At 38.9% G+C, this 16,899-nt stretch overlaps 2 protein-coding genes across 3 annotated transcripts in view; one reads left to right on the top strand and one right to left on the bottom strand.

The window, feature by feature from the left end:
* The window catches only part of tbc1d22a (TBC1 domain family, member 22a), a 123,726-nt gene extending 114,136 nt beyond the window's left edge, over positions 1-9,590 (bottom strand). For both annotated transcript variants that reach the window (XM_053313981.1, XM_053313980.1), the window contains exons 1-5: positions 9,427-9,590; positions 8,919-8,975; positions 6,681-6,864; positions 5,972-6,230; positions 1,583-1,765 (exon numbers count right to left, since the gene is read on the bottom strand). In XM_053313981.1, the coding sequence (XP_053169956.1) occupies positions 1,583-1,765; positions 5,972-6,230; positions 6,681-6,864; positions 8,919-8,975; positions 9,427-9,488 (745 nt within the window). In that variant the 5' untranslated portion in view covers positions 9,489-9,590. The remainder of the gene's footprint in view (positions 1-1,582; positions 1,766-5,971; positions 6,231-6,680; positions 6,865-8,918; positions 8,976-9,426) is intronic.
* A 2,148-nt stretch (positions 9,591-11,738) lies between these two features.
* The window catches only part of cerk (ceramide kinase), a 36,667-nt gene continuing 31,506 nt past the window's right edge, over positions 11,739-16,899 (top strand). Inside the window, exon 1 of the mRNA XM_053314232.1 lies at positions 11,739-11,930. Within this exon, the coding sequence (XP_053170207.1) occupies positions 11,762-11,930 (169 nt within the window). The 5' untranslated portion in view covers positions 11,739-11,761. The remainder of the gene's footprint in view (positions 11,931-16,899) is intronic.

The following is a 16,899-nucleotide window of genomic DNA, read 5'->3' as shown; positions in this document are numbered from 1 at the left end:
CATTGAAATATTTCAGACACACTCTTCTGCTATTTAGCATATTCACGGTATTTAGGCACATAAGCCATTATTTGCTAAACACAGCACTTTCCTGATTCTCTTCAGGCGCTCTTCTTCTTCTCCTCATGCTCCCCTTTTGTCAAGCACGCTCAAAACACACACACATACACACACACACACACACAAACACAGTGTATACACAATCAGAGCAACATAACCACACAAAGACTACTCAAGGACATCAGCTGTACATTTTAAGTCTTCACACAGAGCATATAGAAAGACATTCTTTCAAACAGTGCACTATCCACCAATACGCAGCACAAAGCTGATATTTTTATCATGAGTAATTCTCTATGCTTTTCACTTAACTGACTAACCAAGGTCAGGGGAAAAAGCTAACAAGTACAAATTTGAGAAATATTTTTCTTTGGTCACAAATTTTCTCAGAATTCAGGGACTCAAGTTTGAGCATAAACTCAAAAACACTATTACTGCTAATTTAATAAAAGGACACAGATAAAAATATATAGTCTTTACCTGTATGTTTACAGCATCATTAAGGCAGTTAACTGGTGCAACAAGATTTAATTTGGTGTAAATTATAACAACAATAACCGATAATGATAATTAATGTTCATAGCTCAAGCAACTAAATATTTAACTACAGATTTCATCTTACATCAAAATATTTAGTTTTTATTTTTCATTTCAAATTAAATGTCATATTATGAATGATGTACCAACATTACAGGTTCACCAGTTGTTTAATTATATATATAATATATTTTATAGATATATAATGTGTGACTTTGACAGCCCTTTCCTCTATACGTTTGTTTCTATAGAGACCTGGGTGTAACTACAGATGTTGCTGTGGTATAACCAGATGTCAGACTTCAAAAATAATTGTTTTTACACCTTCCTGACATGCAAGCTTAGCTTTAACAGCTGTATATAACTCTATAGATTCTTGACAGTTAATGCTCTATATCAGTGAGCATAAGCACTTCACCACAGAACATCCTTTCTATAAATTATACACAGGTCACTAGCTGGATCTTAACATTTATACACTTGTTGGTGCATGGCGACCGCCGAAAAAGTTAGTTTCAGAGGACACAAAGTCAACTGCTGAGAGGGGGTCTGCGAGGATTTCATGGCCACTGGGGTGCGAGTGGTAGGAAACAAAGTCTCTGGGGTTGGATAAACAATAAAGGCCTGTCGTTTGCTTAGAACAAAGGCCTGTCATTTGCTTTTGTTGTTGGTGGTATTTTTTCCCCTCGTAATCTGCATGTCCAGATGGCTGGATGACTTTCCCCCTCGCAGCATCGTTAAAAGCGTAGCACAGCTGGCAGACTGAGAGCGAGCAAACTAAGAGTGAGAAACAAAAAAAGCGCAAGGAAAATGAAAAAGTGAAGGAGCTTAGAGGGGAGAAAAAAACAAAGGAAATGGCAAAAGTGGACAAAAGCTGAAAGACGCAGCGTGACACAGCGACAGTGCGACAAGTGGACTGTGGAAGAGTACATACTGCAACACATACTAACAGTTATGTGGACCCTGCTGGATGAGGATCTCTTACCTAGGTCTGTGTTCGGCCCAGCCAACAACTGTTTGAATTTATCCAGACGGGATGCTTCCCTCTCGGTCATGGCCGGGGTGCCAGATGTGTTCTGGTCGGCGATGCGAGCCACTAGCGGGATGACAGGCGGCCGGTGGGGCAGGGACCGCTGTCTGTGGAGGGCTGCGTGCTCGCCTGCAGTATCTGGTGGCAGGATAAAGAGATGAGAGAGGGGGAAAAGGTTACATAAACACACCGACAACAAACACAGGGCTAACAGATGATGCAGCCGGTTTATAGCTTTTCCCAAACCGATGAGAACATCTGTCAATAAATGTTAACACCCATAGTTGGGGAGTGGGGGTTCTGTGTTTAGACAGCGTGAAACATCTAAACATATAAATGTACCCATCTTAAAGCTAGAAATACTAACATGATGATGTTTAGCAGGTCCAATGTTTAGTTTAGCGTTTTAGCACACAGACCATTGGTAGTGTGATGACCACTTCTGTTTTACTCTTCCTGGCCTGTTTGTTTGCCCTTTTTCTCCTCCTCCTCTTCTCAGGAAGCAACCAAACTAAGTGGAGGTCATCAGCCAGAAGCAGTTCACCTGGGCTGTGGGCTTTTTAAAAGCTGGCCTGCTCAATCTGTCTTTCTCTCTCTCTCTCTCCCGCCAGTAATATTCTTTCTTGGTTTCTCTTCATTTGTTTTGTTCATTTTTAGCACTCAACATTTTTCATCATCCTTGCAGTCCCATCCACTACTGATTCAACAGGTAGTTTGTAGTGAGTTTAGTTTAATGTAAATAGATTACTTTAACAAGGAACTTAAATTACTTTAACACTCTTGTGTTTTTGATTCAACATGTGTGTTCTCTACCTTCTTTATCTGAACTCTGAGCCAGTTCATAAACCATAAAATGACTTCCTGAGGCAATAGATGAAAAGTCAGGACATTACTGAACTGATTCATCATTTGTTTGGTTCATTTTTAGCACTCTGTATTTTTCCTCATCCGTAGATTATCATCCACTGCTCATTCAACAGGTAGTTTGGGTTTAGTTATGTAAATAAGTTACTTTAATAAAGTACGCTTGTTTTGTTGTTTTTATCTTACATGTGTGTTCTCCTCCTTCTTTATGTGAACTCTGAGCCAGTTCATGACACTAAGTTTAGTCAGTAGTCATAAGTTTGGCAATCATAAACCAAAAATAAAAGTCAGGAGATCTGTCAGAATGATTACACTTCATTGTGAGGGGAACATGATGAAGTGTCTTGGGTCAATAATGACATGTTTCACTGAATACTGAACACTTTAAAAAGGGACGGATCGACCAGCCAACAGACCAACATCAACATCCCTAAACTATGTGAAGTGCACTCAGGAAAGCAAAGTGTGGTTTACATCAAATCTACATGATAGTCCAACAGTTTGTACAGTTTTTGTTTCCCTGTATTAATGTGTTGTAACTTTCCATGTTGGCTTGCTGCCTTGTTAGCTAGCTTGTTATGAGAGTAAAAACAGAACATTTTTCAAAATATACCTCAATGTGTAATCCATATTGCAAATGGAATGTGGCAAAGACAAGACCATGTACTCCATCATGCCACAGTATCCTAAATTTAAAAACCAATGTGACTTTAGCCTTGTAGCTATAATATTTGTTTGGCTTCACAAATCTTTTTTTTTAGCCTGGTGGTAATGAATTTATTTACTGTGGTTTGTTTTGCAATGAGCCTCCAGGATGGCAGCGGTCCTTGTAAAATCGTTGTGATTCAACTGTAAAGCCTCCGTAAAGGGTAGACTAAGACATTAATTGAGTCTGCTGAGGGCCACATGTTCCCCCAGATGCGCGAAAAAAAGAGAGAGAGTCGCACAAAACGAAACAGAGACGCCACACAGACAAGTTATGAACAAGCTAGCTGCTGAGGCTGGGACTTCGGTGTAGAGAAGGATGCTCACTCCGTCAGTTTGAACGCTAAGCTAAAGTTTATAAAAGATCCCTATGGGCAGCACTGCCAATATTTCACAGTGCAAAACGCCATGTATCAGAACACTGGAATGCTGCCTCTTTTAATATCCTTTTCAGTTTTTTTACGAGAACAAATAAAATCTACAATCTGTTCTCAACTGCTTTATTTGCACTTATAAGGATTAAAGATTATAAAAGCCAGTGGCAGTTTCTGTGTAGTGGAACCTCTGTGATTTTAACAATAAGACCTTTTCATAGTTCATTTCATAACTTTCATCTTTTAAAAAGGGCCATAAAAGACAAAAAAACAAGTTAGACAGAGTTAGTAATGTTCACTTGTCTGTCACAGTGTGCTGCATCTCTCATTACAAGTAAGGGTCAGAAAAATACACGCATTCAAGTGCACCGACAAACAGAAAGCACTCTCCCAAATACTCATTACAGACAATTATGGTATTTTTTCCACTCAAGGGACGCAAGAGGTTGCAGAGAGACGACTGGCCACCAGTTTCTCTGTGTGAGTGTATTTGTGATGCACTTGTTCTTAGATCCAGAGCTGTGGCATAATGAGTACCGAGTATGAGTATATACTGAGTAAGTATATGGAGAGAGTCAGGGGCTCATTAATTAATCTAATTAGGTACCTAGAGTAGAGTAGAGTAGAGTAGAGTAGTAGGCAAGTAGAGTAGCAGAAGAGTAGAGTACAGTACAGTTGAATAGAGTAGAGTACAATAGAGTACAGTACAGTTGAATAGAGTAGAGTACAGTAGAGTACAATAGAGTACAGTACAGTAGAATAGAGTAGAGTACAGTACAGCAGAATAGAGTAGAGTACAGTACAGCAGAATAGAGTAGAGTACAGTAAAGAAGAGTAGAGTACAGTAGAGTAGAGTAGTGTACAACAGAGAAGAGAAGAGAAGAGAAGAGAAGAGAAGAGGTCGTCTTCCAGCTCTCCTTATCCACACGACATGACAGAGCATGGAGGCCTGTGTTGTGTCTTCTCTGAGGAGATAAGAGAAACTACGTACGTAATCTATATGTAAACACAACAAGTCGAATGGCAGACAACCAGGCAGACGACCTATGAGACAGGCCAACAGTCAGCCAGACGATGATGATGATATAGTCTATAAAGCAACAGAATAAACTCTCGTCACAAGTTTCCCTCTCTATGTCTTTTACAAGGAAGAGGATAGAATATCTGTAAAAGTACTACAGTAATGTACAGTAAGACTGAAGCAAGATGTGGAGTAGACCACAGAGTAGCTGTTGTGTGGATTAAAAGGACGTGCTCGGGGGAAACAGACCCAAACTAAGAAGAGATGGTTGCACTTCATCTGATAGTTATGTGTAAGAGCACAGTAAGCTAAAAGCAAAGGGGCAGAGGAAGGGGCAGGAACACATGCCTCAAGGATTGAAAATTGCTCTTCACTAGAGCAGATTTTTTTTCTCTACTCTGTTTTTCATTGTGATTTCGAGAGAAGACAGCAGAACAGCAGCTTGAAAAGACTAACCACCAAATCTCCAAATGGTAATAACATTTCGAGCTGTAATAAAAAGTTGAGTAATCAATTAGTTAGTCAAAAGAAAAATAATTGCCAACTTTTTTAATGCTCATATTCTCCTGTTCCAGCTTCTCATTTATAAATATTTCCTGGTTTCTTTAGTCCTCTATGATAATAAACTGACTGTGTTAATAATGATTGACATTTTTTACCATGTTCTTACATTTTATAGACTAATTGATTAATTGAGAAAGTAATCAACAGATTAAATCCATAATGAAAGTAACTGTTAGTGGCAGCCCTGATCATTTTAAAATGTAATGTAAAGTAACAGTGTATATAATATTGACAGACACTTAATTTATTTAAGGATAGTTTTCAAAACTTCTTAGCACCTTGACTGCCTTCAGTCTTTGTATGTGACTGTGTCGATTCTGGGAAGTGTACACACACTGCTTAAACCAAAAGCAAATCAAAGCACAACACAGGCAGTCTGCTCTACTCAGAGGTAACATCTGCCAAACATTTTCCTCCTATTTCTCTGTTGTTTGGACTGTGGGTGGTTCTATTGCAACGTGTTATTATTCAAATGTGTTGGCACACAACAGCTGTGATGCCACAGTAAACAATGCATACGAAAAACATGATATAGTGTGATAACATGTATGAGTGAGCAAGATACGAGCTACGCCGGAGTATGTTTATTTTCTTGAGTGAATGTTTCACAGAGCATCTATTTTATTAATGGAACAGCATTAACAGTTAACAGTTGAAGGCAAGTATGGAGCAATTAATTATAATGGTCTGCCATTTACAGTTATTATGCCACAAGATTGGTGCTCTAAAAAAAAGCAGTCTAGCTTTTATTATACAGGTGAGAGAAAAAAAAAAGTTGACACTGTGCAATTTTTCACCAATTTTTCACTCACTAACCTTTCGGTGACCCGATTGGAGCTTCGCTGTGGGACTTGACGAGGCGGCCATCAGTGTAAGGGCTGCTCTGGGAGGCAAATGACACCTCTGGACTGGTAACATCACCCTCCTCCACTCTGTCATCTTCATATTCCTCGTCCTCCCCCTCCTCCTCCTCTTCCTCTGCCACCTCCTCCTGTGTGTCCTCTTCTCTTTGTTCCAGCTCTGTCGTGTCATCCAGTCTCTGTCTCTCCTGCTGCTTGCTGTGATTCTCAATCACCTGGACATTTGACAGAAGAGTAAAGTACTGATGAGGCTTTGAGTTCACTGATTTCGGACAAATAAAATCCATGTAAAATATTACAGAAGAGTGTAGTTCTCTTTACTTGGTAAACAACGTTGGTAACTTAAGATTGCATGTATTTATTCATTTCTTAAGATACAAATACAACATGCTGTTTTCCCTAAGATTTTAAATATACAGTTATATGTGACTACACCATACACCAATCTTAAAATGACTGCAGCACATCATAAAGACACCTAAACAATCACCTAACTTTTAATGTCAGTCCTTCCAAAGACCCTTTACTGATATTTGTTTGAGAAACTGATTTCTAGCAACTGCTCCTGATTTTGAGGTCTGGAAAATGTTTTTCACAAACACAGAAAAAGACACCATCATCTAGATTTACTGTTCATTAACAAGCCACTGCATCTGCTCATTCACCTTATTCGCAGTCTCCATGACCACCTCAATGTTAAGGTTCTGTGCGGCCATGGCCAGTAACTCGTCGTCATCGTCCCCAACGTCCCAGGCATCGCTCGTGATGCTCTCAAACTCCTGGAAGGTGGTAGCCTTCTTGGGCTTGCCCGGTGTTGCTGGAGGAGGCTTGTTGCCTGCTTTAATTAAGCTGTACAACAGAGACGTGACCATGAAAACAGAAAAGATAAGGGAAAGAGGATAAGATTAGAGGAATTGAGAGAAACAGCAAGTGGGGGTGGAGTTGGGGGGTTAGGAAAGGGGGAAAATAGGCAGAGAAGGAGAGAAAAGGAGAGGGTGATAAGGTAAAGAGAGATGAGCAGTGAATTATTTAAACATTGACAAGTGCACAAACAAAAGGCAATAAAAACACACACCAGCCCTTTGAAAAAAGAGAAGAGCTCAACAATAAATTAACATTTTATACACTGACACTGACAGTATTACCTGTAACAACAACACAGATAAAGATATGTGAGTCAGCACCTCTACATACACAGACTCTTCATCTTAAACACCTGAATCAAAAGCAGGTTTCTAACACCTAATGAGACTGAATCTGAGTTGCTTTCTTTGTGCTGCAAGGAAACCATTTCACTCTGCCGGCGGGAAACAAGAAACGCAACAGAAAAAAAACAAGATTTCAATTAAAATTAACCGTTCCTGTTTTATCATGCAATGCAGAAAAAGGAAGGTGGGAGGAGGGGAGCGGAGGGACGAGTGCTCCGTGTATTTTAAGTGCTGCTCTGACTTCTTACAAAGACAAGCATTACAATAATAAAAGCAGGAAACTTGTCCATATTAGCTTTCTTCCAACATAACTTTAAAAGTAAAGAGAGCATCTGAATTTATACCTTGACAAAGAACGAGCAAATTAAACTCAACCCTCTGTGGAGATCCATATGATTAAATACCATTCTAAAGAAAGAAAAAGGATTATTACAGAATAACAGGCTGCTGTTGTTCTGTCTGTGAATGTGTGGTGTGTGAGGGAATGGGGAAGTGTCATTTATTCATATATGGTCACACACCACTGACCTGCGCACTGTTCTCTGTGGTCCAGTGATACTTAACTTTCATTTTCAATTTCACTTCTTAAATCTTGAGATCACGTAACATAATTATTTGTGCTGGGCGTGATTAGAAGCTTTTCCAGCTAAGTTAAAATTAAACTAGCTTAAAGTCCGACATATTTCCTTAAAACCTGTCCAAGCGGCTGCCTACCAACAAGATTTTCTGGTAGGTTCACTTTGTCAGACATAGCTGAGGAGGAGCCAAGAAAAGGATACACCGTAAGACCAATTACAATACATAGTTTGCTACATTGACATTCAACATCCCAATCTATGATGTAATAAGCAGGTGTGTTTAATCATCTGCCAAATGGCCAAACAGCTGCTTCCACATTCCTGATTGGGATGTGGCCAAAAAGAGCAACATGTTGTTAAGTATCAATCTATAGAGGATAGTACAGCAGCAGTTTCCCATCTTCTGTGAATGGCTGGTGAGCCATTCACAGAAGATGGGAATAGAAAAATCTATATAAACTCCAAGGAGGCAAGTTAATAAAGTCTACCAAAGTAGGTCTTAGGAGATCAACTATTAGGTTTGTAGGTTCGACTTATCCATTAAACCCCATTAAAGTTAGGCTGGTGCTGGTAGCGTTGGAACTCTAACTAGTAGTTCATTTCAGTTTTATTTAAAATAGCAATGTGCTGAATCAAAGGCCTATAGTTACTTACTGCCTTACAGCTTCATCAGGTGTCAAAAGGGAATACTGGGTTAAAAACCACTTTATACACATATCATTTGACAATCAAGCCATTATGGTTATTAACACATTAGCCTCACAGATGACAAATTATTCATCCTCCATTCAAATACACAGAGAAAGTAGCCTTTGGCCTAATCCATGCCAGTCAAATCTGTTAATTAGTCCAAAAATAATGTAATGAGTGAACTGATTGAATATTCCATGATAAGGGAAGATACTTTCATTCGATATTTCATCATGGATCCATTTGTCATATCAGCTTTTAAAACTGTGTGAGAGTAAAGAGGGCCAAGAACTTCAGCTAATGTTTCAAGTGTAGTTTCCCAAAGGAAGCAGGAACTAAGAGAAGCAAAAGTGTTAACAACTAGCCAAACAACTCGAACACGACGACAGTTAGCCTTGTCAACCATGATAAAGTATATTTAACTTACTTAGCATGAAGGAGTGGGTCGAAAGGTGGGTGTTGTGCGCCGTACACATGCTGAATGCTGAGGAAGTGGAGAAGACAGAATGTAAACCAATGAGCTAATTCATGAGTGGTTGTCATGTTAGCTTCTTCACATTCAAAACAGTATCAGTTTACGCGTTAATACTAAGACTAAGAGTGACAAAAAATAGCATCAATGCGTGGTAAGGTCACAGCTACTGAGTGGTATAAAATGGGTGATGTGTCATTAGTTACAACTCTGTGTTAGCCGCTGTTAGCAAGGTAGTTAGCTCTTGGCCAGCAACGAGCAGTGAGGTGTAAACTGTATCTGTGAGACTTCATTCACCGCAGACGCTGGCACATGAAAGGGGGTGAAACTTGCAAATTGTGTGCAGCACCGCAGGCCGGTCAGTGAAAGTGAAACTTTTGCGTTTGAAGCTCAACAGTGCGGCGTCAGATGAATAAGACTAGCTATGCTAAGCTAGCCAGCTAGGAGGTAACACGTCACTCACCTGCCGGGAACCTTCGCTGCGTTTCTTTTCCAAAACTGCTTCTTGTTTCCGTCACTCGACATTTTCACGACAGCCCTAAACACAAGCACCCGAACGCTGTCGTTATGTGTAAAACGTGAAATTTTGTGTTTATTTACACCAGCTCCCCTCCTCTAAAACTCAAAAAGCTGCCATGTTGATACTGTCCTAATCGGCGAGCAAACGAGGATGCGATTGGCTCAGAGCGGCACTTCCTCTTCACGGGCCAATCAGAAGTGAGATCTGCTGCTAGGTGGCTCCGGAGGTTGGTGACGTCATGTTGCACTATCTTCTGCTTTGTTGACAGAACAATTACAAACTGTGTGTCAATCAAAAGAGAGACCACCAGCATCAGGACCAGCAGCATCAGGACCACCAGCAGGGAGGGAGAATATACACGCCATTTCCAGAATAGTCGATATTGTCAGTTTGATGTATTTATAGTTTCAGCAGGGTTTATGTATTCTGGACTTTTATACTTCTGCACATGAGCACATTGCACAAATTATTATAGAAATACACAAACTTGGTCTAGTTACCTTCAGAGGCCTGACCATGAAAATGCATCTATCAATTCAGTAATTAATTTACATTTACCTCTACTATGGTAAAATGCTGTTTTTTTCATTGTGTGTCAAAAACATAAAACACTGATCAGCTCACAAATGTTCAGCAATCAATGAACTCTGTTAGTGAGTACATAAATAGCACTAATGTGAAATATCAATTTTAATCACACTGTAATTTTCCTTCTTTCAGAAATTAGATACCCATCTGTTTGATTTGACAGTATTAGAGGAGGAAGAAAAAGAAGAAGAAGAAGAAGCTCTACTTTGAGAAACCTCTTTACTTTTTGTTAACTGTATGTTCTCTCTCTCACACACACACACACACACACACACAGAGAGAGAGAGAGAGAGAGAGAGAGAGAGAGAGAGAGAGAGAGAGAGAGAGAGAGAGAGAGAGAGAGACAGACCAAGAGTATGAAAGAAAATAACAACTTGATGGGGAGAAATGGGAAAATAAGATATGTTTACAACTACAGTATTACATCATCATCATCATCATAAGATCAGCTCAATTTACACTGAGCTAAAAGCATAGGCTGATGGTTGCTGTGGAGGGAATTTAAACACAGTTTGAGATTACTCATCATCATTTTTTGATCATGTTGATGCTTGTCTCATAATGATCCCTGCTGGAAGGTGGTAAAGGTTGAGGTTGTTATTTAAACATGCAGCCTGGAAGAGCACAGAACCCCCTAACTGCTCTGAGTCATGATTTAGAAAGCTTATGTGTTTATGAGAAGTGCTGATGTAGTGTTTTACAGGATGGAAGCACAGAGTACGAAATGCGAGAGCGCTCACTCTGTCCCCATTTCCTAGTACCGCAAATGTCCTGTCTGTAGTTAAGTGATTGGTGTTACTGAAAAAGTTGTCCATAGAGAGATTTTGTTGTTGTTGTTAAAACGTGTAGGGTTTATTTCTATTTCTACTCCTCCTTTTTAATAAATAATACACACAAACTAAAATTATTGTTAATAACACAGTTAAAAGGTTTTGAAATATGCATGTGAATGTAGGCTGCAGGGACACTAGAGTAATCCAAAACAGACCAAAAACATCATTAAGAAAATAAATTAAGGCCTCTGATACGATAGCACCATCCACTATTACTGATTCTTTCATAACAAATTGTAGCCTACTTAAAGCCAATGAACATGACATAGAATTTCAGATTAAGAGTTTAGACACCATGGAATTTTTCATGGTTTTCCAATAAAAAGAAACAACAAGCCTACTTTAATGTAGAAACTGTTGGCATATCAACTGTAAAAAATAAAAAAAATAAAAAAATAAAAATAGATGACCTAGATTTATATCTTTTGTTATTCATTTGATTTAGCCAATTAGTTTTTATTTTATTTTAGGGACTTTTATACACCAAATAGAGTTACTAAGGCTTTTTTCATGTTTTATACATACTGTGGGGATTGTTTATTTGTTTGTTTCATATGTAAAGTATCGTTGAATACCTTGAATGATGATAATTATGCTTATTAGTGGTAATAGTTGTTGTTGTATTCACTAATTTACTGGTTAGAACCAACTTTCATATGTTGAAAGCAGGCCAGTTTCATTTGTCCTACTGAGTGAATCATCTTTTTCATAGACGATCTTTGGGTTTTAAGTCCTTCTGCTGACTGCTCTGGCGGCCCGGCACACTGCTTCAACACACCGCAGCTTCCAAACGTGTTTTTTGTTATGCGGGCCGTAACTAAAGTTGAGATCAGGACTGTCGGGCTGCTGTGTAACTAATGACCCGTCTGAACGACAGAATGGAGAAACACGCCAGATTACTATCATCGAAGCTTTTCCTGAAGCGCAGACAGGTAGAAGTTGTTCTTAATAGCAGTGTTTTGGCTTGGAGGGACGTTGAGAAGCGCAGTAGAAGAGGATCTGGCATCAGCAACATTTCGCAAACAGGTATGTGTTTAAAACGCTGAAGTAAGAGAGCATGACAGCAGTGTTAGTGCAGGCTAAGCTGAATTTCCCTTATGTTTTAAAACTTAATGTATAAAAACTGAATGATAAATATAAGATTGAAAACTTACAAAAATACATGATAATAATAATAATCCATTTTGTTTAGTTGTATTAAATCTATCTAATTAGCAAATCATCTCTGGTAACAATGTATTATGTCCCATGGTGGGTTTGGGGGGGGGGGGGGGGTGGTGTCTGAATTCAGCTTTCCATTCTGCTCTTCTTCTTATCAGGATCATGCACATGTTGAGGCAGGAACAGTCAGGTCATGTAGCTACAGTAACTAAGGTCTGTACCCTGACAAGAGCAGGTCACAGAGGTGGGTTCATACAATCAAAACACTACTGGAGGCTGCCTTTTAATTAATGTTTCCCCATGAAGAATGGGTCCTGTCAGTGACATGAAACAAAGTTAATTTATTCATTCATTCATCCATGGAGACACGATTTCTGCCCCAGTGAGTTTGTTAAAAAATCTATAAAACAGAAGCTTTTTTAGAAATGTAGAAATGTAGAAAAGCTGCCTTGGAATTTGAACCAAGAGAGCTTGATGAGGCAAAAGGAGGCAGGAACTCAAACTTCAACTAAAATGCAGATGTGGACAAAAAGTGTGTGTTTCTTCACCAGATGTGTTCATCCATTCCATACATCCATTTTTTTTCTGTTCACCCATTTGTATTTGTGTGAGTCAGTTGCAGCAGCAGCACGTGTACCAGTGTTAACCAAGTGGAGATTTACACCTACTTAAATAAAACCGGTTGCACCATACAGATTCTCACTTACACCCAGCACTAACTATTATCTTGTTTACTGACAAAACTGTTATATGCCCATTTAGACTGATGAGTAACATAGATAACAACTATTAAAATGTGGTTCAGGAGAGTTAGATAACACAAGGTAATGATAGGTTAATGGTAATACCTAAATGAATGTTATTCCAGTTAGCATCATTGGATATTTCCTTCTCATTTTAAACTGCATGAATATTACAAACTCTGAAATAGTGCTACAACTGTTATTGTCATTATAAACTAAACTAGCTCAACTAAACTTCCCAATTAATAAAACTATTTCCCAGAATGAAAGACACGAGAAACTGCCCAGAAGTCCAAAATATTCAGTTAACTATCATATATAGACATTCTGTATATTACACATACATGTACAATTCATACATATAAAGAATGGTGAGTTAAATTTAAAATATTGATTGACCCTGTTATTTTGGTTGGCTGGCTGCTCCAGTTTATGGCTGTGTGTTAACATCATTGATTGCTTTTGGGTTTTATTTGCTGCTACTGATGTTGTCTAGCAACTGATTTACACCCTTGCTAAAAGTTTTTACTAGTTACTGTAAGACATTTCTTAAGTTTTAATGGTTGTTAGAACTTTTCACCAACTCGATCCAGGGTCACAGCAATAGCAATCTCAGAATGCACTGGATGAATGTTGGGTACCTAAAAAATTTTCTTTACTGTAACCACGGCTCTCAAGCACCTTAATTCCATCCTTTGCATCAGACAGCTTCCACTTTATCCGTACGTCCTTATAACCTCTGGAGGCTAATGTTTGTTCGTCTAGATGAGTTCCCTGTTCTGTAATTACTGTACCATATCGAGTGGAGTGATTACAGCTGGCACTGCACACTTCAGTTTCAACCTGGCCATTGACCTTCCTCAAAGTGGTATCAAGCGTCCTATAATAACCTGCCATAAAGACTTCCATTTATTGAGTCAGTGTTCAACTCGGCTACATCAAATCCAAACCCCCCCCTATAGTGATCACAGTGACAAGAGCAGGTCAGTTTACCCTGGAGTTAAGAATCAAACAAGGAGACTTTGCCAGCGATACATATGCAGAAATTTCAACATGAAACACAGTTGTAAAAAGGAAAGGGAAGAAAGGCACATTTATTTAAAAGAAAACTGTATGGCATTAAGTGTTAAAGCAATCTAAAGTAGATAATTATATTTACCTTATTCACATGCAGTCTTTGAATAGAGTTTAGATATTGTTACAAGTGAATACACTGTAGTTAATCAGTGACTAAGATAAAGACGGAGGTGGCACTGACAGAAATTTTCCCTTACATCTTTACAGTCACGTGAACAACGGTCTATTTCTGGAGTCCACACGTTTGAAATGTTACATCATCATCTGTACAAACATTTTACAATTCCTTCTCTGCGTGGCCTTTGTGTTTACCTTAGATTAGCAGCTGTAAAATCTCACATGTCAGCAGTACGTCAGGAGCGACACGGATTTCGGTCACTTTGTCACTTTGAATACAATTTTTCAAAGTAGCTGATTGAGATTGAAAAATAAAATGTGAGGGGAGAAAAAAAAAAGAGCTGGGAATTCATGAGAAACATGATCGATGGAAGTACAGATACTAGTCGGTGCAATTTTGACAGTTTCTATCAAGTAACATTTATAAGTTAAGAAAGCTCCAAGCAGACTGGAAAAGTTAATCTTGACTGATAGCAGAAAATCATGCAGCGTGACTTACATTTGACAGGTTCTCCTCAGCTCATATTTTCCTTTTTTTTTTTTTTTTTGCCCGATATCTTTTCCTTAACATCAAACTGACACGCAAGTGCCATAAATGCCAAGAGGAATTGCTAGGAGCTGTAAACATCACTCTGACCCTGATGCTTTAGTTTAGACAACATTAGTGAATGTTACTGCTTGACATTTAAGTGGATTTGGTCGAATCAGAGCATCTGTCAGTCAGATGTGCTGAGTAGAGATCAAGACAGGGTATCCTAGCCAGGGCTACTATTCGTATACACGCACTTACCCTCACAGACACACAAACAAAATCCAATCACCGAGATGGCAAGGCCTCTGAGCCTCGAGTAAATCCTATGTCCACATAATGCCTGAGTCACTTCTCTGATACAATGCAAGCTCCCATCTTGGAAGAAAATCTTGAATAAATCATGGCATATGCTTTAGAGAGTGTCTTCTCTTTTTTCCAAATCACTATGCTTAGCGAGTAGTACTTCCCCAGGCCCTCTAAGCCTGGATATCTCCCTTGGCCAGGGGGGTTTAGATATTTGCTTTCCCATATGGCAGAGCTGGATACAGATCCAACACGTTAGAGTCAGGGATTCGCTTATAGCGATACTGAAAGTATCTGCAAGCAGGCTAAAATAGGGTATCAGCATTACAGAATTACCTAGTTCTAAAATCCCTTTGCAAAATCTATATGTACAAAGTTAGTCTGTACAAAGTTATGTGCCAGTACATTTGGCAGATTTGGAGATATTTTACTGGATAGGTGTAAAATGATTTATTATTGAAGTCTAAGAAAACCAACACATTTCATATTTGGAACTAGAACAGAGGCTGTTGACAGTATGTTTTAGTATGACTTAAATGAGTTATAAATGAGGAAAATAGTTTCTGATTAATTTTTTGTCAGTTTATAAAATGGCTTAAAATTCTAAGCAGAGCATATACTGTAAAAGGAGATCCAGAGCAAGTGTATGTTCAATACAGAAAATCAAGGTTACTAAAAATGAAGTTTGCATCATTGATTTAAATTAATGATTTCCACCATCCAGTATTTCCACCAAGCAGTGTTATTGCACCTCTACTGTTATACCTTCCACCTTGCTTGTCCTTTCTTTTCCATCTGTTTGCCTAAGCGTTGCCTTAATACACCCATTGTGCCTGGGAGAAATCCACATGTCTTGTTTGACAGCTCACTGCCATGTGTACCCAGGCAGATCTACGCTTTGTAATCTAAAGCTGGTGCTCAATGCACAGCCCTGTCTGTACATTGAGAGACGGCTGCTGAGGGAGGGAGAGAGGTACACAGAAAAAACACTGCCAGAAGACGACAGCTGGATATTGGGTAAACTGTGCAGGTTTATACTGCATCACCGGCAGTGATACAGGCCCTTTCATTACATTGATTGCATTTATTTACCTGCAACGTGGGTCAATAGTAAAGATCGAGACCTCTAAAGCTAACTAGAAGATTTGCATTTCCTGAAGAAAATGCATGCGATTGCTGCATCATCTGCTTGCTGGCCCAGCTTCTGAAAGAGGTGATTCATATGTGAAGAAAGTAGCGGCCCAGAGGCTAAACCCCCTGTTCATAATACATACATAGTTTAATATGTTCAACACATCCCCATGGGGTACCTGTATACAAAGTATGTGTACTTTAGCCTGTGGAATATTTGAAATATTAATGAATATATGCACTCTCCCAATGACAGGCGTTCAAAAAGGTATTATAGAAAAAAGAGTATTAAAGTGTTAAAAATGTAAATCACAGAATTCTGACTCTAGACACAGAACTCAAATACATTTTTTCACATTTGGCACTAATCGCCTTCCATACAGAAAAAACCCATCAAAAAGAAAAGTAATACAAACATATGCTTTTCCTGTGAAACTGTGCTAGCATATGCAATCCACAAAATGAATGAAGGAATACAAAGAATACTAATAAAAAGAAAAGTAAAGAGCGAAGATAACTAAGTGTCAGAGCCAAAGACTGATTATGTATCAGAGTGCATCACCCAACTACATAAACAGTTTTTTATCAGTTTTACACCCTCTGCCAGATCTCATGTCTTGTTTCTATATTGCATGCCACCTGGAATGCAATATGTAAAAAGGAAAATAAGAATGACATAAAGAAAAAAGCATAAATAGTGTGGGAACACCTAAGGATCCAAGCATTTCCTTAAGCTTCTGCTGGCTTGTCCTCTAACTCATTGTTAGTGCCAAACCTCAGTAACAATAAAGGGATTACATTTTGATCCACTGTGTACGGGGAGGGGTGCAGAGAACAACAGCAGAATATGAATATGATGACAGCTTGTTGTTGTCAGAGGACTAAAAGAAGGTGAGGCCTGGCGCTGGGCTGTCAGAGATATCATATACAC

This window comes from Scomber japonicus, chromosome 23, assembly GCF_027409825.1.
Source record: "Scomber japonicus isolate fScoJap1 chromosome 23, fScoJap1.pri, whole genome shotgun sequence".
Taxonomy (NCBI): Eukaryota; Metazoa; Chordata; class Actinopteri; order Scombriformes; family Scombridae; genus Scomber; species Scomber japonicus.
This window is presented reverse-complemented; position numbering and strand designations above follow the sequence as displayed.